Source organism: Trachypithecus francoisi, unplaced genomic scaffold, assembly GCF_009764315.1.
Source record: "Trachypithecus francoisi isolate TF-2019V2 unplaced genomic scaffold, Tfra_2.0 Lachesis_group16, whole genome shotgun sequence".
Lineage (NCBI taxonomy): Eukaryota > Metazoa > Chordata > Mammalia > Primates > Cercopithecidae > Trachypithecus > Trachypithecus francoisi.
Window position 1 is genome coordinate 69,572,961 of NW_022681461.1, and position 25,286 is coordinate 69,598,246.

The 25,286-nt window shown below is 41.4% G+C and overlaps 1 protein-coding gene across 2 annotated transcripts in view; it reads right to left on the reverse strand.

Moving 5' to 3' along the window:
- The window catches only part of PAPPA (pappalysin 1), a 255,057-nt gene that overhangs the window by 99,469 nt on the left and 130,302 nt on the right, over positions 1-25,286 (reverse strand). For both annotated transcript variants that reach the window (XR_004443585.1, XM_033237652.1), the window contains exon 10: positions 1,865-2,058. Coding sequence is in view for 1 of the 2 variants with exons in the window: in XM_033237652.1 (XP_033093543.1) it covers positions 1,865-2,058 (194 nt within the window). In the remaining variant the exon portion in view is untranslated. The remainder of the gene's footprint in view (positions 1-1,864; positions 2,059-25,286) is intronic.

Consider the following 25,286-nt stretch of genomic DNA (forward strand, 5'->3'; position numbering starts at 1 on the left):
TAAAATTGGTTACAATGAATAATTCAATAGGATGATTTTGTTTCCTCATCTCCTCTTTGTAGATCGAAGAGCTAGTATTTATAATGATTTTTTAAATTGGATTTTTGTTTAGAAAGAGATAATCACCAGTAATTCCTGACAGCCCCTCCTTACAAGATTGGAATAATTGCCCCATGAAGCTTCTTTTCAAATGCTAAGACTGGAAAATTCTTTCTCTCCTTTTCTCACATTAGTCGCAATAACCTTTGGGTGATTTTTAAGCACAGCTGCTACCTCAACTCTTGCTCATGGGAGGGTATGAGTGTGTTAATAATTCTCTTGGTTGAAGGTTGTTTTAAAAACATTTCTAAGAACTGGATGCTAGTGTTGAATTTGGAATTCTTGTTTCTCTTGCTGGCCCCAGCCCTGTTGTTTCTGAAGCAGGACATTCTATGTGATAGAGAGGCGATGTTTGAGTGTTTTCTGTCAGTGTCGTTCATTTGCATGTGGCAATGGGATGTATGTGTGTGTATGCATGTGTATCTACAGTCAATTAAACACACATTTGCTGGGCACCTATCTAGCCTGTGCTTGAAGATGAGGGGACAAAGATGAATAAACTGAAACTTATTCTCAAAGAACCAGCAGCCTAATGGGGGAGCCAGACAAACAGATACCTCAGAGTTCAGTATGATAAACTCAACCACACAGATGATTCCACCAAGCACAGAGGTGGCACAGTGGGAGGATGAACCCTAGCCATTCATCTATCCATGCACTCATTCATTCATTCAGCAGGCTGGCACTATACATAGTAAGCATCAGGAAATGCCATGTTACCATTTGTTTCCACTCTCCTGAGGGCATTCAAAAATAAATGCAAATGAATAAAGGCTTTAGTAATGTAAACATAAACAAAAAATGAATGAAGAAATAATCAAATAAATGCAACAACTAAAAATGAGGTAGTCCTATTCTGTACCTCACCCAGTGATTCTTCACTGGACCCCAGAGGAAGGTCATATCTTTCTTTCATCTAGAAGCCAGGCCTACCCCACTGAACCTAAATCAAGAAAGCAATATTAGAAAGGAATGTCTGGGAATAGCAGCTCATTTGCAAGGCCAGGAGGCAGGCTGGTCTCTGAAAGGCCACTAGGCCAGGCAACCAGAAGCGCTGAGTCATGCCTCTGAGAAATGTGAGTCTTGGGGAAGGCAGGTGCCTCCTTGGCAGGATAATTGGAAAGGGGGCTCTCGGGACAGCATGGCCATCTCTAGAATCATACAAGCACTGGTGGCCCCAAAACTCTCACTCCCTGGACTAAGCTGTCAGTCCCCTGGGGAAGAACTGTGGCACATAAATAGTGCATTAGGGGACTGAGGCATGAGTCACAGCTTAGAATTGGGAAGGCCCTTGGAGATCAACAAGCTCAACTACTCTTTATTTTAAGGATGTGGGAGAAAAATAGGGCCCAGAGAGGTGGGGGAACTAGTCTAAGGCCACATAACAAATTACTGGAGAATTACTGTTAAATCAGGGAGTGCACAGCTTGGCACCCCCTAAAAAGTGGGACTTCCAATATAAATTCATTCTTACCTCACTGAAACACATGGTATATGCAAAATGGAGTTCTTTCTCTAAATATTAGTTATTACAGGCAAGGAAATAGGAGGACAGTCATTACCCCATCATACAATGTTCCCTGCCCTAACAATTCCAGATCGAATCCTTTACAAATGGTATTCATGAAGCCCTAACAGTACATTTAATAAAGATATGCTCAAGTGGCCGCATCCAATGACACTGCCTTAGAAGTGAGTAGCCTTGTGGGGCATAGCGGAGATTTTGAATGTCTGCAGGAAATGTCACACATGGTTAGGATCTTACCTGGGATGCTGCTGGCTGTCCGATGATGACCCAGCCTGGGCACTGCTGGTCTTGATGAGATACTGAAGCATTGGATGCCCATTGATCCAGGAATCCCTGGGGCGTGTAGACACCACAGTCCTTAATGCTGGTTTTTTGTTCAAACTCTTCACATACCCCATCACCATCATGGAAATAGCACCGGCTGGGTTCATCTGCAGAAGATTGACATAGAAGGGGAGAGAATAAATAAATATTTGTTCTTTGGCCTCAGCTATCATCAGCAGCTGTAGAATCAGACCACCAAAACCGTTGGCACTGTCAAGCCCATCATCATTAGTCATGATGGACTATTACTCAGTCTTTAAAAAAAGAGGGAAATTCTGTCATCTGCAACAACATGGATGAAGCTTGAGGTCACCATGCTAAGGGAAATAATCCAATCGCAGAAGGACAAATACTGCATGATTCCACGTATAAGTGGCATCTAAAGTAGGGAAGCTCATAGAAGTAGAAAGTAAAATGGTGGTTTCCAGGGTCTTGGAGGGGGAGGAAATGGAGAGTTGCTTTTCAGTGGTTTATGGTTTCAATTGCACAACATGAAAAAGTTATAGGAATCTACTGTAAAATAGTGTGCTTATAGTTAACGATATTGCACTGTACATTTAAAATATGTAAAGAACGTAGACCTCGTGTTGTGTGTCTATGCTGTAATAGAAAGTTCACAAACACTTTCACCTTCATTACTCCAAATATTCCTCATAAAAACTTTGTGAGGAAAATATTATTCTTTCAGATGAGGAAATTGAGATTCCATACATCTTTAATAACTTGCCCAAGATCACACAGTATGTTAATACCTGATCTGGGTCTCCAACTCAGGCATTCACTTTCCAATTCTGAGTGCAGCTGACACAAGAGAACTTCACGGATGCAAACTGGGGGTTATTTAACTACAAAGAGGATTTCAGTTTTGCATTAAAACATGAACTGATTTGCAAGGGACACTTGCTTCAATTCCAGATCTGAAACCAAATTGCTCTGTTACTTTGAACAAGTCTCCTTGCCTCACTGGGCTCAACCATCAGAGCAGAGAAAGAGGTTACACTATTGAGATGCCAAGAACCCTTCCTGTCTAATGCTATAGGCTTCTAAGGGCTTGTCAGATACCCTAGGAGTTTCAGTTAAAGACCAAGTGAATTCTCAAGCTTCCATGTCATCTAAACCACAGCAAGGGCTTCTGTTTGGAATGATTTAAAGCTGCAGCCGGTTGCAATGATTCTCACTTAGCTGCAAGGACAAGGATAACAGAAGCACAAAGCGAGCAGTAGGATGCCTTCTAAGTAGGTATGACCTATGCATGTTTCTTGATATTTCAACACAGAACAATACAAGGAAAAACCTCAATGTGGCCATCCAAAAGAGATCACCTTGTCCACCTTTTTACTAATTCTAGCACCAGCTCTTCTGTGCTATTTTCCCAACTTTTCTAGGCAAAGCTAAATACCACCTCCTGTGTGGGTGCCTATTTTATAAAGATTTCTATCTTAACACTTATCACACTGTGCTGCTATTAAGTCTACATGTTGCAGGACTTCTGAAAGATTCTGAGCTCCTTGAAATATAGTTGCTAGCCAGTGTCTTAGGGTTACTATATAATTTATCATCCAAACTACAGCACTTTGAAAATGATAGTGGTGCTATTAAAAATTACGTCCAAACAAAAGGAACACATCCTGGGAAAATCTGAATCTCTCAGACAAATCAGGATATATGGTCACCCTAAGGCTTCTGTTTGATTTAGAACATTCTTCCACAAAATAATAGAGTGGAGCTCTGGAGAGGGCACTGAATTTAGGGCCAAACACCAGGGTTTGGTTTCTGTCCCTTATATTAGCTGTGTAACTTTGCACAACTGGCTTCACTTACTTCTTGGCCTCTGCCCCCTGTCCCCAATCTATAATGTAGAAATTATAGTCCCAACCAGGATAACCTCTCAGGATAATCATAGAACTCTAATAGGAAATGAACATAAATGTGCTTTGTACATCCTAGAATAATCACTGAGAGAAAAAAAATACTCTTCTTTTAAGGAGTCGATTTGCTTCTAAGTGGAGGAATTAAATCAGCTTGTGAAATCACTGCTCACTTGAAACACTTTCAAGCAACTTTCCCCTAGCTAGAAAGAGCCCCCACCAAGGAGAAACAAGACAGATTTCTATGACGTTGAGTATCTGAAAAGAAGTCATTGGATTCAGGGGCAGCAGAATGCTGAACGTCTTCCAAGCTGCAAAACCCCTTGTTTATTTCTGGTGACGGTTTACCTAGTGAAATACTATTAAAGAAGCCCAAATAGGGCGGGGCACAGTGGCTCATGCCTGTAATCCCAGCATTTTGGGGAGAGCCAAGGCAGGCAGATTGCTTGAGCAATCTGATGAGCCTGAGCAACATGATGATACCCTGTCTCTCCAAAACATACAAAAGGGCACAGTGGTGCACACCTGTAGTTTCAGCTACTCAGGAGGCTGAGGTGAGAGGATTTATTGAGCCCAGTAGATCAGGGTTGCAGTGAACAGTGATCACACCACTGCACTCCAGCCTGGGTGACAGAGAAAGACCCTGTCTCAAACAAACAAACAAAAAAACAAACAAAAAATAATAAAGAAAAAGAAAGAAAGAACGAGCAAAAGAAACAGAATAAATCAATTCATTATAAGTGACCAGTAGCATTCATGGCAGTTCAACCATAGAAAGAATATAGGCTCAGCACTTCTCAGTAGCTCCAACCTCTTGTGAATGTGGCCTCTCTACATATCATATAACCTAGGCCCAATCCAAGAGTGACCAGCCATAAATCCAGAGTATACTCTTCAGAAACTCAATACAGAGAACTGAAAAGAGCAAGGGTTTTGACATCAGGCAGAAGTAGGTACAAATCTGAATTCTGCTTCCTATAAGCACTACAAAGATGACATAAATAAAATAACCTAACCTCTCTGAACTTCGTTTTCATCATCTGAAAAAAAATGGAGATAATGATGTTTACCCAGCATTGTTGCAGTGATTTCAGATGACTGTGGGTACAATGCTGGCCCCTTCATCCATTTTATCTATGGAAAACTGTGAGCTCAAGGAGGAAGGCATCTGCTTCCAGGTCACAGAGACAGGTGGTAGCAGAGCAAGAAGTAGAAGACTGGCCTTTTTATACCTAGCAGAGAAATCCTCCTCCTACATGCCATAGCTACAGAATGACGAAAACAGCCTCTTGGAAATAAGATCATAGGGGTGCCTAACTCTTGGTATCACTGTCTTCTCCTCCAATATAAATAAAAATAGGGTTAGATTACGTTTTCTATAAGGGTAAGATCTAGTCTCTAAAATAACTTAATTTCCTTAGCAAAAAACCTCTCAGAATGACAGAATTGGGGTTAGATTTTAGTTCTTCTAAAGGCTAATTTCTTCCTGATTATGTTTAAGACCACAATAAATTTGTCTGCTAGGTCAGCAGAACCTGAGAATGGAGGAAAGGTAGAAATAGACATAGGTAGGTAAACAGGTATGTAGGCAGGTCGATAAGTAGATAGACGATATATAGATAGGTAGAGGAAGAGTTAAAAGACAGAAAACAAAGATGGAGTTAAAAAGAAAGCAAGGGAGAGAGAGAGAAAGAAAGAGAGAAGGTGCAGTTTCTTTCCAAGATTCTGCTGACAAAGCTATTGTGAGTCCCTTTTTAAAACAACATCCTTGGACACAGCTATTCAGTTTCTGTTGCTACTAGTGTCCCGGGGGCCCTTCAGCTACATCTGCCAGCCCGTGTCTGGGGAATTCTCTCTCCCTCTTTACTCCCTTTGCCCCAAGCACAGAAGAGAACAGAGTGAGGAATGGAATACAAATGTGCAGCCAGAAAAAACAAAGACAGCAACAACAAAACATTAAAACAAACTGGTCTTGTTTTCATTACATCAATTTACTTGGTGCTCCTTAAATACTTTCTGCTTGATGCTGAGCAGGTTGTAGTGAAAAGAGTCTGAAGTCAATACCAAGGTCAAATAACTTCCATGTAGTAGCTAGGTGGCATTGATAATAATAATACAGTACATTTCATTGTGAGGGGTACTATGAAAATTATACACAGACATACACATGCATGTGCACATGCACACACTTTTATACACATACACATTCTGAAAACATAATACACTTTCAATAAATATTTGTTGAATGAATGAATGAATGACCAAAATCTGGCATCCCCAATGTATATACTCTCATCCAAATATAGTTTAAACTCTGCACTCTTTGACTGTTTTCTTTAGACTGCGCCTTAGGGAGAAGGAAATGGAGCTGTAAGCCAGGTGGTGACTAGCTGATAGTGGGATTGCACTGGGCACTCTGATTTCTCCATCCCACGCCATCTTCCCCTCACATTAGGGAATTCCTCACTTCAGATTCATTCCCTTTCATGTGGTGACACATTTAGAAATCTGCTCTATTCAGCTAGGAGACTTGACGTGGGTGGGGTGCCATTAGCAAAGTCTGTCTTCCCCAGTTGAGATTTCATATGCCAGAAACTTTCTTTTCCTTTTGGAAGAAAAGAGTTCAGCTTCAAAAGCCTGATGCAGATGGACTTTCTGTAAGTGAACAGACATAGTTGATACTGCCACCAGTTGACTTTTATTTTCATTTGTCTGGGGCATCAAGGTGAAATGCCATGTCCCTGAGTTTCTGAGGCACGTCTGCAGGACACTATTTAAGATACACAGAGATTATTATTCTCATTTGAAAGCTTGGAAGACCGAATCTTAGGAAAATGAGATTAGTTTACCTTGAAGTATAAGCAAAGGCTCAGGTTAGCGCTATTGTTAAGAGTTCTTTTATTTATTTTTTTGAAACGGAGTCTTGCTCTGTCTCTCAGGCCGGTGGCCGGATCTCAGCTCACTGCAAGCTCCGCCTCCCAGGTTTACACCATTCTCCTGCCTCAGCCTCCCGAGTAGCTGGGACTACAGGCACCCGCCACCTCGCCCTGCTAGTTTTTTCTATTTTTAGTAGAGACGGGGTTTCACCGTGTTAGCCAGGATGGTCTCGATCTCCTGACCTCGTGATCCACCCGTCTCGGCCTCCCAAAGTGCTGGGATTACAGGCTTGAGCCACCGCGCCCGGCAAGAGTTCTTATCCTTGAAGTCGGAAACCCTGGATTCAAGCTCCTGATCTATATCTGATTATTGGTTAATCTTGGACATGGTATTTCACCTCCCTATGCCTCAGTTTCCCCATATACAAAATGAAAACAAAATTACATTTTAGACTTTCTCAACAAGATTCTGAGGATGATCAAATAGCATAACAGACTGAGATGGAAAAATAATACTGGTCTTAAAGACAAAGGATCTATTCTTAATAATGAGGCTAATGAGGTTGGAGTTGGAGAAGTCTGCTTAATTAGAGATTCTACTTTTCTCTACCCAGCCCCAGACCCTAAGGTATCTTGAAGGATAGAAATGATCAAAGAGGATGCATGAGCTATTTTCAATATAAATGTCAAGGAAGCAAGTAAACGAACAAAAGAAAAAGGTAACAACCTAAAGAAAATAATATACTGACTTATATTGGAATGATTTCAATACAATTGGTGGACAATAATTAACTTAGCTGGATTAGAAACTTTGGGAATTTATGACATCACTGGAATCACTCAGGTGAATATGTGACAAAAATAACTAAAGAGGCTAAAGAAGTCAGAGCTGGAGAAGGGAGGAAGAAATTAAATTATTCGTGTCTTCTCAGTACAAGATATTAGGGATAATTTTCACAAAGAAACTTGCCTTCACATTGACTCTCATCAGTTTCAAAATGTTGAACAGATAGTCATAAGTTATTGGTTACTGTAAAAGCTAACTGAAGCCAATGTGTTCTTCAAACAAGGCCTGAGATAATGTGTATTCTCCAAGATAGTGGGATAATTTAAGGTATTTTGGCTATAACTCTTCTACCTGACATATGAATCTTACCATGCTCCTCCTTTGATAGATCCTCACTACTTATAGAGGATCATTTTCCACCGGCCATGGTGGCTCATGCCTGTAATCCCAGCACTTTGGTAGGCTGAGGCGGGCGGATCATCTGAGGTCAGGAGTTTGAGACCAGCCTGGCTAACATGGTGAAACCCTATGTCTACAAAAAATACAAAAATTAGCCAGGCATGGTGGTGTGTGCCTGTAATCCCAGCTAAGCGGGAGGCTGAGGCAAGAGAATTGGTTGAATACGGGAGGTGGTGGTTGCAGTGAGTTGAGATCACGCCACTGCACTCCAGCCTGGGTGACAGGGCAAGACTCCGTCTCAAAATAAATAAATAAATAAATAAAAATAATTCTTAAAAAGATCATTTTCCTTAGCTTGGGATACAAGATCATCCACAAACTTACCTCTTCATGCACATTCTACACCAACAATTCCGTTTCATTTCTCCATGCCCTTACAAAGGTTATTTTTCTCTGCCTGAAATGTGCTTTCCATTTTTCACTTTGCTAACTCCCACTGGTTCTTCAAGGTTTATCTAGAGTATCTCTTTTGCAAGTCTTCTCTATTCTTCATCCCTTTTTCCTGACTCCCATCCTCACTGAGTATCATTCCTGTGTTCTCACAGTTCCCAGATTTCTTCCAGCACAGTTTCCTTATTGTCTGTCTGTGGGTCTGTTTCCTTATCAGGCAGACAAGATCTCTGCGAACAGAATTGTGGAGTCCTTCACAGTAGTATTTCCAACCCATAACAGTGCTCAGAGTAAAGGGGACACCAAGCCACTGATTGAGGAATATATGACTGAATGAATGACAAATGAAAGCTAACAATGGATTTATCTTAGAGTTCATTTGTTACCAAATTATACATAGTCTAAACTAATTAGGTGCTTGTGTACTTTTTTGTAATGCTATTACCGACCATACCATGATAGTACTACAAACCAGATTTCATCAAAACAGAGGCACCTTCTTATAGGATATGTCATACTTTTTCTAAAATATTCATCAGCTTCACTATAAAATTTCCTCAAACCTTGGGATTGCAGTTTTCAAAATTAAACCCCAAGGGATTGCTTCTCAAATATTTCTGAGATGCCCAGCTGACAATAAGAACCCAGTCATTCACTTTTTTTATTATTTCAGCAATGAATGAGCAACACATAAGAGCTACCAAAGCTTTCTGGAGATTTTAGGAGTGAGGGCTATTGCAATACCCAGCTAAAATATCTCCTAATCATTAGATGAGAACTGGAGAAGGTTATAAATTCATTTAATCAATATACTAACATCTACTTGTTGTCATGCTGGTGCTGGAAATACATTGATGAATCAGCACAGGACTTTCTCCTATCAGTACTTCTTGGGAAAATGAGAGAAGGTTTCCTTGACAAAATGGTTTGGGGAAACATCATAGAGGATATAAATAATTTGAGCATGCAAAGACAGGGGTCTGAGTAAAGGATAAATTTTGACCAATACTTAGTAAGGGAATGTAGTAAAACCTGGAACTAATACATTGAGAAACTGATCTGAAGTTAGATTTAAAAAGGATTGCGATGCCATGTTAAAGAAATTGAAATTATCCCTTAGGAATGAGGAGACTTTGAAAATTTTTCTAAATGAGAAAGTTATTTTGTACTCACAACTTTTACACTGTTAGAGGCGATGAGGTGTTATAATTGATTTTTCTTTTCTTTTTTTTTTTTTTGAGACGGAGTCTCACTCTGTCGCCCAGGCTGGAGTGCAGTGGCCGGATCTCAGCTCACTGCAAGCTCCGCCTCCCGGGTTTACGCCATTCTCCCGCCTCAGCCTCCCGAGTAGCTGGGACTACAGGCGCCCGCCACCTCACCCGGCTAGGTTTTTGTATTTTTAGTAGAGACGGGGTTTCACCGTGTTAGCCAGGATGGTCTTGATCTCCTGACCTCGTGATCCGCCCGTCTCGGCCTCCCAAAGTGCTGGGATTACAGGCTTGAGCCACCGCGCCCGGCCTATAATTGATTTGTCTTAGCACACTTGTCAGTTTCTACTTATTTGAACAAATTACATAGAATTGCTAAGCCTTGGTTTCCTCATCTGAATAATGGTTGAAGGACTGAATGTTTATGAAGCTCAAGTCACTGAATATTAAAGGCGAGTATACGGCCGGGCGCGGTGGCTCAAGCCTGTAATCCCAGCACTTTGGGAGGCCGAGATGGGCGGATCACGAGGTCAGGAGATCGAGACCATCCTGGCTAACACGGTGAAACCCCATCTCTACTAAAAATACAAAAACGAGCCGGGCGAGGTGGCGGGCGCCTGTAGTCCCAGCTACTCAGGAGGCTGAGGCAGGAGAATGGCGTAAACCCGGGAGGCGGAGCTTGCAGTGAGCTGAGATCTGGCCACTGCACTCCAGTCCGGGCGACAGAGCGAGACTCTGCCTCAAAAAAAATAAAAAATAAAAAAAAAATAAAGGCGAGTATATAACAACCAAAAATATGTACTTAGTTGTTTCCATAGGCCAGGTACAATGATAAACTATAAGCACAGAGTAATAAATAAAATAGCCACCACTTCTTCCTTTGTGAACTCACAACTAGTAGTAAATGCAAGTAAAGTCCTTAGTACCTAACAGGTGGTCAATAAGCGGCCGATGATGATGATGATCGTGAAGTTGAAAGCAATTATTTCATTTTACTTATGGGAAAGCTGAGTTTCATAAGGTTGAAGTGATTTTCTGAAGCTGTTAGAGAGAATTTCCAGTACAGATAAGACTAGACTGATGGATCTTGAATTTATAATACATGTCAAATATAAATTTGTGTTACAATTTGTAATCCACTGCACCATGCCACCTCATCAGACCCAATTTCTTTTCTTTCTTTCTTTCTCTCTCTCTCTTTCTTTCTTTCTTTCTTCAGTCTCGCTCTGTCTCCCAGGCTGGAATGCAATGGCATGATATCGGCTCACTGCAACCTCTTCCTCCTAGCTTCTAGCATTTCTCCTGTCTGAGCCTCCTGAGTAGCTGGGATTACATGCACCCGCCACCACGTCCAGCTAATTTTTGTACTTTTAGTAGAAACATGGTTTCACCATGTTGGTCAGGCTGGTCTTGAACTCCTGACCTCTGGTGATCCACCCCTCTCAGCCTCCCAAAATGCTGGGATTACAGGCATGAGCCACCATGCCTGGTCTATTTTCAATACATAATTCTGGGAGAAAAATAGTTGGTTACCCGTAAGTAAGTCTCAATATTACTTTTGGAAATCTCTGATTTCACTTTTTGTAACATTCACTGGTATTGGCTAAATATAACTAGTCTGGGAAGCTATTGAGGTTACTAATCTTCCAGCCTATTGATGAGCCAAAAAGAAAACCAAACATAGGCCGGGCGCGGTGGCTCAAGCCTGTAATCCCAGCACTTTGGGAGGCCGAGACGGGCGGATCACGAGGTCAGGAGATCGAGACCATCCTGGCTAACACAGTGAAACCCCGTCTCTACTAAAAACTACAAAAATCTAGCCGGGCGAGGTGGCGGCGCCTGTAGTCCCAGCTACTCGGGAGGCTGAGGCAGGAGAATGGCGTGAACCCGGGAGGCGGAGCTTGCAGTGAGCTGAGATCTGGCCACAGCACTCCAGCTTGGGTGACAGAGCGAGACTCCGTCTCAAAAAATAAAAAAAATAAAAAAAAAGAAAGAAAGAAAACCAAACATACACAAAACTACCTGTAGATGGGGAGATGAGAGTTCTTAGTCACTAATTTAGAGCTCAAGGAGAAAGCAAAGATTTTGAAAGTGCACTCTTCTGAAATGAACCTCCTTCCAAAGGATGAGTGGATTTACCTGTCCTTCTAAATTTCTTGCAAACAAAGATAGGACAGCTTTTGAGAAATTAGTGTCTATTTCTATTTCTAGATAATAAAACAGTGATTGACATTATGATATTCTCTTTTAGTCCAACGATTACTTCTCAAAAAGGCCTTTAAAGGCCAGAAAAAAAGTAGAATATTTTAAGTTCAGCTGTTTATTTAGAAATGGGTTCAATAACAACAGTCTTTATGCCACATCACAATTCTTTCAAACAGCAACGAAAAGAAAAACCCCCACACACAACAAGCGCGATCTTTGTACTTAAACATTAGTTTCTCGGAACAGGGGGAGCAGGAGTGCTTACCTGCTGAAGGTTTACAAAGGGAAAGCTTGGGTGGGGCTGGGAGGTGGCTATATATTGGCATATGTTTCCTCTGGGACAGAAATATCTTGACTTTATATAGCCTATCTTTCAAAGGCTTGGTGTCAAACCCACATTGCTGACCTCATTTAATTCTATTCAAACCAGGGTTTGTTCTTTTTTTTTTTTTTTTTTTTTGAGACGGAGTCTTGCTCTTTCGTCCGGGCTGGAGTGCAGTGGCCGGATCTCAGCTCACTGCAAGCTCCGCCTCCCTGGTTTTACGCCATTCTCCTGCCTCAGCCGGGTTTTACGCCATTCTCCTGCCTCAGCCTCCGGAGTAGCTGGGACTACAGGCGCCCGCCACCTCGCCTGGCTAGTTTTTTTGTATTTTTAGTAGAGACGGGGTTTCACCATGTTAGCCAGGATGGTCTCGATCTCCTGACCTCGTGATCCGCCCGTCTCGGCCTCCCAAAGTGCTGGGATTACAGGCTTGAGCCACAGCGTCCGGCCCAGGGTTTGTTCTTAACCTCCTCAACCAGATCAGCCTGCTCAGAGTACAAAAGACAGGGTAGCGAGGGCTCCTAATGAACGATGAATCTGCTAACAAGCTTCAGATGCTGATTAGGTCTACTGAATCTGAGGAGCTTAAGTTGGTTTCTGGTTCCTTCAAAGGTTGGCCACATATTCATATGGGCCAGAAATTCCTCCCTGTGTTTCACTGTTAGAATCAAGCATCCTCCACCAAACTGAAGGCACTGGAAAAGAAGATCGTTCCTGGAAGTAGTCACATTATCACACTAACTCTACACTCAGGCCCATCAAGGAAAGCACCTGTAGCACAGCCTCATATTCTGTCTACTTAGCCCTTACACACTCAAAACTGGTTTTGCATCTTCCTCACCTCAATCCCTTCTTACAAAACAGCTTATGAATCTATGAATGATTTATCTAAAATATGAATATTTTCATGTTTGAAATACTTTTTTTTTTTTTGAGATGGGGTTTTGCTCTTGTTGCCCAGGCTGAAGTGCAATGGCGCAATCTTGGCTCACCGCAACCTCCGCGGGTTCAAGTGATTCTCCTGTCTCAGCCTCCTGAGTAGCTGGGATTACAGGAATGCACCACCAAGCCTGCTAATTTCTTGTATTTTTAATAAAGACAGGGTTTCTCCATGTTGGTCAGGCTGGTCTCAAACTCCTGACCTCAGGTGATCCACCTGCCTTGGCCTCCCAAAGTGCTGGGATTACAGGTGTGAGCCACCATGCCCAGCCTGTTTGAAATACTTAATAGACTCCTACAAAATTTTAACTTCCCCAACTAGCTTTCAAGTCCTTTTGTAATCTAGCTCCAACTTTCCTACTCATTCTTAGTTCCAACCACACCTCCACCATCAAATACATCCAGTTCTTTCCCAGAACTCACATCTCAGAGCATCTGCCCTTACTTCCTTAGCCTGAAAGGCTGGTCCTGCCTTTGAGTCTTCCATTAAGATTTAATTCTAGCAACTTCGGCTCCATGACATATCTCACTTTTCCACATCACTACTTGTTTGGCACAAACCATTTCCCTTTATTTCCTACATCATTAGTCTCCCAAATCAGCAAAATAGAATATAGCCCATCTAAAGATCTAAAAATTTAAAAACTCTTGAAATATACAAAGTTTTTAAATTAACAAAAATGTAAATCTCCTTTCATTCTGTTACACATCTCCTACATACTATTTCTCTTACCCCACATTTCTCTTTCTATGATTCACAGTAAAATTTATTGTGTCTTCTAAACCAGTGTTATCTACTTTGTCTCCTACACTTCACCCATTGGTTCGCTGCAGTCTAGCTTCTATACTCACCACTCCACCAAAATTAATCTCATTAAGGTCACCATCAACCTAAAAGTTGCTAAAGCTGAGCATAATGTAAAAATCCTCATCTTGCTAGACTGCCTTGAAGCATATAAAGGAGTAGCCCCCTTCTTTCTTCTTGCAGTCCTCCCTCTCTTGACTTCCATGACATCATGTCATCCTAGTCGTCTGGGCTCCTCCCCTACAGACTCATTTGAGGTCTTCTCCTTCCCTAACTCTACATGAAATGTTGCCAGACTTCAGGGTTAGATGGGGACCCCTTTTTCTTTTCCACCTACAGTTTCTTATCCTGTCTCAGTTTCTAAATAAAAAGTGTTAAAACCTCTATGTGCCAATGACTGAAACATTTATAGCCTTAGATATGACCTCTTCTCTGAATCCCAACTGCCTAAAATTATATCCCTACTAAATATCTACCTATTTAAAGGCATCACAAAATCATCAAAAGATATCAAAAAACATATCTAAAACAAACATCCTGATTTCTCCCCACATTCCCTTTTTCTCCACCTTAGTAAATGACAACACCATAGCTTAACAATGACCAAACCGAAACCTTCCCAGTCACCTGCCCTATTTTTTTTCAGCTCACCCTTTAACACCACACAAACGCCGGGCGCGGTGGCTCACGCCTGTAATCCCAGCTCTCAGGGAGGCAGAGGCGGGAGGATAGCTTGAGCCCAGGAGTTCGAGACCTGCCTGAGTAATACAGCGAGACCCTGTTCTCCACAAAAAGGAAAAAAAAAAAAAAAGATAACACCACACAAACTCCATCAGTACACCTCATAGGCTGCTTTTTCCCTGGGACATTTCAAATAGATCTACTTTGTTCTATCACTACCATCCTAATTCAAGCCAACATCACTACTGCAATTCTCACTTAACCAGCCTATCTGCTTCTCTTTTCTCAACCATTTGTTTCCCAACTATCCCTCCTTCAGAACATAGCTATAGTGCTCTTCTAAAAACATAAACTGCACCATGCCATGCCCCTCATCTAAAACTCCTCAATGGCTTATCATCTCATGTGGAAGAGTTCAAAGACTGTACCCAGGCCTACAAGCCCCTGCTTTACCCCTCCATCTCCTGTTACTGTCCTCCTTGCTCACGACCTTCCATTCATGCATGTATTCATTCATTCATTCATTCATTCATTCATTATTCATTCATTCATCTAGACATCTATCCACACAAGTGTCTCTTCCTTAAATAAGCATCCAAGAACCTGAACTTGATGTTCACATTTTCTGAAATATCTCTTTCCTGGCTTTTCTCGTGACCTCTTCATTATTTAGCAGCCATTTCAAATATTACTTTCTCAAACAACAAGCAGTTAGCTCACATTCTAATTCTCCATCCCCAATGGAAAGTAGCATATCATATTGTTTTATTTCCTTTATAGTAGTATTCACTATCTTAAATACTTTTTTATTTTATTTAAAATAAATAAAACAAAATAAAAAATAAAAAATAAATTTATTTATTATTGTTCCCTGCTCCCATACAACCAACACAAGTTTTATGGAAGATGTTTCAAAGTGCATCTTTTCCATTAGGATCAAGAAAACTACCTGGCTGGCCGGGCGCAGTGGCTTAAGCCTGTAATCCCAGCACTTTGGGAGGCCGAGACGGGCAGATCACGAGGTCAGGAGATCGAGACTATCCTGGCTAACATGGTGAAACCCCATCTCTACTAAAATATACAAAAAACTAGCTGGGCAAGGTGGCGGGCGCATGTAGTCCCAGCTACTCAGGAGGCTGAGGCAGGAGAATGGCATAAACCTGGGAGGCGGAGCTTGCAGTGAGCTGAGATCCGGCCACTGCACTCCAGCCTGGGCAACAGAGGGAGATTCTGTCTCAAAAAAAAAAAAAGAAAACTACCTGGTTATATTATGTCATGTTTAAAAATACATGAATAAGTGAATAAATGAATGAATGATTTTGTACAGCTCTTGAATTCTCAGATATTTCTGGCCCTTGTCTTACTTTAATTAATATCCCGAATACTTAGGATAGTGTCAGTCTCATAGCAGGTACTCAGTAAATGATGAATTAACAAAGTTCTTTTGGAGCTTTAGAATCTCTGTTATCAATGATTCTGAAGATGTCTCAAACCTGATTTCAATCTGCTTTAGTAGTATTATGTAAAAATTTTTATGAAAATATTAATTAGAAAGAGTTCAGAGCATAAATCCAAGCACGTATTAGGGAGAAAATTCAATTCTATACGAATTGTCTCACAATATTTTTTTTTCCTATGAGACATCATGCCTCACCATCTGTCTTAAATATTGTTTTATTTTCTATCCTAACTGCATTTGAAAAGAAATGGAATATCTGGATAGGAAAGGTAGCACATATTAGACTAAAATTTAATAAAGAGACTTGACAGTCTTATGAATTGGAACTTGAAGATGCTTTTACATAACCTTGAATTTAGTATAGTAATTTGAATGGCTTAAAAAGATTTTAAGCAAAGATAGTAATCCTTATAAATGACAATGCAGCCAACAGAGCAGAATGTTCAAAGCCCTAAATGACTTTCAGCCAGTTCTCTTTCGGGTTTCAATGATATCTCAAGATATGAAAGGGGGGTGAAATCCAGTGCTACATGAATTATATAGCAGCCAAGAGATAGGCCGGCATTCTAACCACAAACAGAAGGAAGAGCAATACCTAGGACCCAAAGGTCTATAAAAGTATGGGCAGGAAATAACGAAATGAAATTTGGCCTGGATAATATAAGCTAATAAATGGGAAAAAAAATCCAAAACATTGATATGCAGAGAGTGTGCAAAAAGTGGCAAAGAAAGAGGGTAATAAAAGATGGCAAACTACAAAGGGAGTTTCAGCAGTTTTAATGTGATTGTATCTCCATATTTAAAAAAAGACAGAGAGAGAAGGAAGAAAGAAAGGGAGAGAGAGAAACAAATGGGACACTTTCTCAAACCCTGCAGCCTGCTACAGTAATGGGCAGGGAGTCAAGGGAACTGGAGATTAGAATAGATACCCTGATCAACCCTATGACTTTGGACAAGTCACTTTCTCTCTCTGGGCTGCTGTTTCCCCTTGTATAGAATAATAGTTAAATCAAGTAGCTTTGTGATCCCTTTTAGCTGTGTCACTCTAAAATATATTTGGTTCTTGACATTTCCCCCTTTGATCACTAAATCAGTTATTCAGTTAAGCGGGAAAACATGAAAAAAAAAAAAAGATGGGAGAAACATGATCAGCAAAATGAAGATCGAGAAGGATGTAGATGATGAACCCATTCCGAAAAACATGCAGAGAACTATAACGAAAAGCAGATGGAATAAAGGGCCAGAAGTTAAAGTGTCTGCCTCAACTCTGTTGCTAACTTACTTTCATGGTACCAGTAACATACATCACCATTCTGCATCTGATTCTTTTTGCTTATTAAAAAAAAATGACAGTATTACTTTTCCTACCCGTTTTCAAAAGTGGGTGAAAAGATAAAGTAAAATAATGCTATGAAAACTAAAAACTACTCAAACATAAAAACTATAAGTAGCATTGTTTTCACATTTTACTTTTGCAGATACAATCCAGAACTCATGTCCCCAATTATCAAATGGCTTTTCTAATTTTTTGTTTAGGTTTTAGCTCAACCATTACCTTCTCATTGAGGACTTTTCTAAACACACTATCAAAAAATAGTTTTCACCTTCACTACAATATCTATACCACTAGCCTATTTTATTCCCTTCATAGCATGATCTAACTTCTTCAAATGTTTACTTGATAATTTTATTCTCTCTAAAACAGAATGGCAACTCCGTGAGAGCAGAAACATAGGCTGTTGTGTGCATTGTTGCATTCAGATACTAATATGTTGAAGATAATCACAAATATTTGCTGAACGAATGAACGGTTTAACACTGCAAGGTTCTCTAGACATTCTGTATGATTCTAGTTCCTATGCTTCTCTGTGTAAAAGTGGCAACTGAAACTTAGATTAAGAAACTCACTGAATGCTGCAAAATCCTTAGAGGTCAAGGGTTCTGACTGGTTGATTAAGGCTTATTATACAAATACTGGGAATATTCAATGTCAAACGAAAATTGCTCCGTGAGAAATGCATGTTTGTAAGCATTAAAACAAGGCATGCAAAGGAAAGTCTGTCTATCTATCTATCTATCTGCATATCTGTTATGCAATCCAGTAAAACAAGCAGCCCATCAGTCTGATAAGGCATGCATAAGACTCCAGGAAAGAAGGAAGCTTGGACAAGTGGATGCTATGTCTACCAGTGGGCCAAGGACTCGAGGATGAGTCAGGCACCACGTGAAAACCAAGCCAGTGACCCCAATCTGGCATAGCTGGTTGTGACTAAGGTGACCGCAGCATGCTATGTTCTTGGTAGGGTTCCCATGCAGAAACCAGAGTGTTAAAATGGATCCCTCCCACCCTGAGCTCTGACTGGTTTGGTTCACCTCAAAGACCATCCTCCTACTGTATGGTTTAGATAAGTCTAAAAAGAGGAGCCATTCAAGCCACAGTGTCTTCTGTCTCCAAGCTGGTGAGACACGCTGCAGTCCTCTAAAGAACAGAAAAGAGAGGGTGCACAGGATTGCTCTTGGGTAAGTTTTCTTTCTCTTATGTAATGAATGGGTTACTCTTCAACCCTTAGAATAAAATGCTATAATAACTTAAATCTACATTTTCTGATTTGTATCGCTTAACTGTAATTTTCTTCTTTAACAAGGTGTGTATATGTCTTTCCCATCTCTCAATAAGAAGAGGGAAAGTAGGGAGAGAAGGAAGGGAGGGAGGGAAGAAGGAAGGAAGGAAGGAAGGAAGGAAGGTAGGAAGCAGGGAGGGAGGGAGGGAAGGAAGGAAGGAGGGAAGGAGGAGAGAGACAGAAATAAATTGATCCTAAATCATTTTTCTTTTTCTTTTTCTTTTTTTTTTTTGAGACGGGGTCTCGCTCTGCCGCCGAGGCTGGAGTGCAGTGCTGCGATCTTGGCTCACTGCAAGCTCCGCCTCCCAGGTTTATGCCATTCTCCTGCCTCAGCCTCCTGAGTAGCTGGGACTACAGGCGCCCGCCACTACGCCCGGCTAATTTTTTTTTATTTTTTATTTTTAGTAGAGACGGGGTTTCACTGTGTTAGCCAGGGTGGTCTCGATCTCCTGACCTCGTGATCCGCCCGCCTCGGCCTCCCAAAGGGCTGGGATTACAGGCGTGAGCCACCGAGCCCGGCGTTTTTTTTTTTTTTTTTTTTTACACGGAGTCTCGCTCTGCCACCCGGCTGGAGTGCAGTGGCCTAATCTCAGCTCACTGCAACCTTCGCCTCTGGGGTTCAAGCAATTTTCTTGTCTCAGCCTCCCAAGTAGCTGGGATTACAGGCACACACCACCATGCCCGGCTATTTTTTGTATTTTTAGTAGAGACAGGGTTTCACCGTGTTGGTCAGACTGGTTTTAAACTCCTGACCTCGTGATCTGCCCACCACAGCCTCTCAGAATGCTGGGATTATAGGCATGAGTCATTGCGCCTGGCCTGGTCCTAAATCTTAAGACTTAACTAGGAACATTTGAAAATAGCAGTCAAAACCATTGCCCTTTTTGATCAGAGATGATAAGAGTAATCATAACTATTCATGTTCACAAAAAGTTCCAAGAAGCAGTGGTCACTCTGAAGTCAGTTTCCGCCAAATGAAGGGTGTGTTTGCCCAAACAAAAGCATGAGACTGCCGATTGAGTCACTGGCTATAGATTCCAAGCTAGAGGCCAGAGAAGTTGTCTCCAGTCCTAGCTGGACCAGTCATGGCTGAAGAGGCCAATTCTGGGCCACCGATGTGGTAGGATATGGTCAAAGAACAGGACCCTGGATAGGCACCAACCCTGAGCAATAATCATATAGATATGAAGATGTTTAACCTGAAGAAAAGAAGTATCAGGAAGGACACAGTGGAAAACTCTTCTAACAAAGTCCAGTTGTTCTAAAATTGAAAGTGTTTGCCTTAGAACATACTGAGTTATTCATTCAACTTTTCCTGACAGAAGCTTGATGATGATTGACAAGGTGTACAAGGTCCCTGCCTGATTCTGCAAGCTTCTCTCTTCTCCGGACACAAATTGTCGTTGCCCCAAGTGGACCATATTCCCTCTCACCTCCCCACCTTTGCAGAAGCTTTCTTCAAATCCCCAGAGCTGCCTTTTCTATGGCTAGTCCCCGTTTGTCCTTTATTCACAGTTTAACCTCTCAAAAAAACCTGTCTGGAAATCCACCCCCAGAAGGGCTAATGGCCCCTCGCTAAATCTTCCTATAGCATCATCCACTTCCCCAATTAAAATTGTATTTAGCGTATTTGTGAAATGAATAACTGGATAACTTTCTTCATGCTGGGCACTGTGCTAAATGTTTCAAATACATAATGCATTCAATTCCAGAAGAGCCTCGTGTTGTTTGGTACTATTATTATCCCCATTTTACAGACAATGAAATTGAGGTTTCAATAGGGTAAGTCATTCCCATGCTGTCCAGTTAATCTGTTTTGTATGGACGTGGATATTCAGGAGAATCTGATGAGGTGGGTTGATCTGATTCTCTCTGGGATGCCCTACGATTTGGTATTACATGGGGGCTCAGGGGCCTGATGGAGCTGTGATCACAACCTGGCTTTCCACTAATTAGCTGGTGTCAATGGCCAGCACACTTTAGCCCTGAATCCCAGTTTCCTCTTTGGCAAATTGGTAAAATAATGACTATCTTCCCAACTGTTATGAGGATAGAAAAAAATGAGAAGCTGTTGAGAAAGCACCGAGCACCACATCCAGCATTTAAAAAACAATTTTTTTAAAAGTAAAAGATCAGGAGTTTCCCTTTCCTTAAAGGAAGTAATCTGTCTCTGCTACCTTGTGCCACAGTTAAACTGCACAGGCTCAATAACTTATGTTTTGGTTAAACGTTTTTAATTTTTTTAGAGTGAAATCCGAGTTTTTGTTGGCAAGTGATTGAACACGCTGGGCCCAGCCTCCAGGCCCACAGTCCATTAGGAAATTTACGAGGCGAGATGGGGACCTTCAGCTCAAGTACTCCCTTCAGACGCAGTACTTACAAAGCCATCAATTTCCTTAACAAAGAGCATTGGCTTAAATGCCCCTTAAAGCAGTGTTATTTACACAGCTATCCACTTCCTTTTGAATTCTCTGCCTGGGGGGTGGCAGACCTGCAGTTCTTTCCAGCTACGAGTTAATTAGGCTTTCTCCCCAAATGGAAGCAAGCCGCAGACTGAGATTTGGTATTAAAAAGCAGCTCAATTCGGGGCCATCCAAGAGTCTTATGGGGTGATCCAAATACCACCAAAATCACTGGTTCCACCCACCCATTCTTCTAAAATTCTAAAGCCTTTGGACCTTACCAAAGAGTAATGACCTCTGTCAGTACAGAGATAGAGAAGGAAAGGCAGCGTTTGAGCCGTTCTCTACTTAGTAAAAGCCGCCTCAAAAAAGTACTGCTGGCTAAGATAAGGTACTTTCTACCTTTGCAGTCTATCGATATAGTAAAATTAACGTTTTAAAGAAGCCCCCACCCCTTTTGTGGCAGAACTAAGATTTGGATACAAGCAGCCCAGTTCTGGGATCTGAGCATGAAACCACCACCCCAAGCCACCTGACCCGAGAAACCTGCCCGAGATGACAGCTAAGGGGGAAAGTCTCCTATTCAAACAGGATTTGTCTGACTCTAAAGACCAGCAAGGCTCAACTACACTTTCCTGCCTGAAAAATCAAACTGTCTCTTAAGAAATACATCCTTCTTTTACTCATTTATCCTATATTTACTGAACTGCAAATTATTTTTCAGTCCCTGGACTAACTCCTGGGAAATCAGATGATTTAAAGCAGGTCTCAGCGCTCCAAGAACTCAGGTCCTAGTGAGAGGGGAGAGATATGTACATGATGACTGCACAGGATTCTGATCTGAGGTACAAGATACTGTGGGAGCACAGAGGAGGGACCTCCACTCCAATCTTACCCATATTTGAGGTTTCCCTTAGGACACAGCACCTGGGTTTTATCTCTCAGAGGAGGAATGGATGGTGGGGAGCACATTCCAGCAGGGGGACACTGTGAGCAAATGAGGTGAGGCCAGAAACAAGGTAGGAGGTATAAAGTACAAGACGGTGTTGGAGTATAAAATGCAAATCCTGGCCGAGGTGGGCGGGTCACAAGGTCAAGAGATGGAGACCATCCTGGCCAACATGGTGAGACTCCATCTCTACTAAAAATACAAAAATTAGCTGGTTGTGGTGGCGCATGCCTGTAATCCCAGCAACTCGGGAGGCTGAGGCAGGAGAATCGCTTGAACCCAGGAGGCGGAGGTTGCAGTGAGCCGAGATAGCACCACTGCACTCTGGCCTGGCGACAAAGTGGGAATCTGTCAAAAAAAAAAAAAAAAAAAAAAAGAAAGCAAATCCTGGGCTCAGATCATGCAAGGCCTTGAATGCCACAGTAAGGAATGCGAATTTATCTCAAGGGCAACACGGAGCCACCTGACACTCTCAATTGGAGAGCAACAAAAGGTGTCTGCACTTTAGGAAGCTTACTCTCACCTATGGGCAGGTAGATTGGGGCAAGGAAAAAAATGAACAAGCACCCTGTTCATTTTATAAGTGTTCTCTTGTAAAAGCCTAATCAGGAGCTGAAGGAGGCCTCAGGTAGGATAATGATCACAGGGAGAGAGAGACTGATTTGGACGAAGACAAGATAACGTTTTCAAAGTAACATGGGAAGAATGGCAATTATTTGGATGTGGGAAATGGCAGAGAGGGAAGAGTTATGGATGTTTCCCAAGCTTCTGTTTAAATGTCTGGTTGGCTACTGGCGCCACCAGTTGAGATTAGGAAAAACACTTGCAGCAGGTCTGGAAAGAAAGATGGCAAGCTTTTTGTAAGATGTGTTGAATGTGAGTTCCCATGGGGCATCCAAGTAGAGCAATTAGATATACAAGTTCATGGGTCAAAAAAAAAAAAAAAAAAAAAGGGCGCAGACTAAAGATAGAGATTTTGGAGTCATACAAGGAGAGAATGGAGAATGAGAGTGTGCCTGTTATGGAACATTGGAGACTACTGATACTTAAAGAGTAGGTGAAAGAAGGTCTGTGGAGGGATGGTCAGAGAAGTTAAGAAAAACATAAGAGACTAACACTTCACAGGTACCAGGAGTTCTGAATTTCAAGAAAGAGCCAGATAAGACAAAAGAGAAAACTACTGAAATATTTCTGTTTGAACATATTATTTAATAGAATCTCATGCATGGCTTCCCTAAAGAATGATTCTCAAATTTCTGCTCAGTCTTTTCCAGGGACAGACAGGTCACTCTCTACTTGTGAGTAAGAACTAGATTATTACTTTTGTAATAATCTTTGTCTTACTTTTGTTAGCCATAATAATAAATATTTGTTGATCACTTTCTGGAAGACAGGAACTGTCAAAAACACAGCCATCCTTGGTGCCTAGCATGAACCTGTCATGTAAGAGGTGCTAAATAAATAAAAGCCTATGTGATGAATGAATAAATTTATAAATTAATAAAACAATATATCATAACAATCCTATGAAGTGAAGAAAGCACTCTTATTTCTCAGGTGGAAAAAGGTATTTGGGGGATGAAGCCTGAGGCAGACAAGTGGTCCTTGTGCTTCGGGGCAGGTCAATCAGCTTTTCCTCTCTCCCTGTCCCTTTAGAAGTTCTCTTGGCAAAAAGCACACGGACAAATGGAAAAGGGATTTCAGACTCTCGTGCAGCCCCTTCCTTGGTAATGAGGCTGAACTCGAGTTATATACGTGGTTTTGGACTCCTAAACTGAGGGACCAGCTCCAGCCAGGACTTTTCAGAGTCCTGCCAATGGTGGCTGATGTTTAATTTAAACTTATGGATAATTTGGGCTGAGTTTCTGACTGCTGTTGAAAGCTAAAATCTCCCTGATCTCTCTTTGGGTCAGTTTGCCAAGAGTATTTTGTTGGCTCTTGAAGAGCATCCCATTCAGGGAGGTTGATCTTTTTAAAAATACTGCTCTCATCATGTCATACCTCTGCCCAGAAACTATTGCTTGCTATGGGGTAAGAATTGCCCACTCATCCCCCTGTGACTTCTCTGGAGTAGCTTCCTTTAGGACTGGTGCACTCACTGTATAAAGAAAAGCCCGCTGTCTGGACCTTTATAGTGGCAGAGTGTCAAACCTGCTCTTATCTGAGTCCCACTGTCCAGAAATCTTTCCCAGGCTCACCAACCCCCTACCAGGGGCTTTCCACTGCTCCGGGTGGGGGTGGGGGGTGGGGGGGCTCTAACACCAATCCCTTCATATCTTTAATGACCACTGCCTTCTGTAGCCCTCCAACAAAGCTTTCTGCTGCTTAACCCTGCATTGCATGGAGCTTTGTATGCAGCAGGTGCTTAATATAGACAAAAACCAGTGTGAACCTGGTCACATGCATTTTAGACTGATTGCAGGACCACCATGGTTGCTGCATGGAGGAGAGAGAAAAGCAACCGTGTGCTTGAGGGCAGAGCGACAGGCACTGGACTTAGGCTATTTTATCTTTCGTCCAGTAAGTTAAAATGAAAAAAAAAAAAAATAACAACTCAGTCCTTTAATAACTATTATAATTTCTTATTTGCTTTATATTAACATCTCTTTGGTACTTAATCAGTATTGGCCTAGAGAAAGTTGGTGGTTTTTAGTTTCTTCCTCTGTTAAGTATTTAATGATCTGTAAACAAACACTTCAGACAGTGTTTCTTAAAAAGACCCTGGGATCCTTTTGTTATGTGAAGATTTCTTTAGCTCCGTGTATTGTTTCCCCTTCTCATTATCTGTTTGCTGCTAGGCTGTTCAGCTCTTGAGAGTACACACTTTATTAGATAACCTTAATGATGGAGATGTAGCATAAATTAGTAGTTAAGCCTGAGGGCTTAAGAGCCAGAGACTTCCAGGGCTAGAATCCCTTACTGGGAACGTAACATCTCTGCGCCTCCATTTCTTTACTTATAATGCCTGTATAATGTTAAAACTACCTCATAGGATTAATGTGATTAACCAGTGGAATTAATAGACAAAAAGCTTGAGTGAATTTTATCCAATTAATTTAATTAAATTAATAATTTGAATTATGTATACTACTATGACTTTTGTCTGAGATGGTGAGATGGAAAAAGGGTGGAAATATATGCAGTCTATACAGTTGGCCCTCCATATTCATGGGTTCTCCATCTGTGAATTCAAGAGATGCAAAATAAAATTCTATCTTTGCTAAACATGTATAGACATTTTTTCTTGTCCTTATTCCCTAAACATTAAAGTATAACAACTATTTATGTAGCATTTACATTGTATTAGGTATTATATGTAATCTAGCGATGATTTGAAGTATACAGGAAGTTGTTCGTAGGTTAC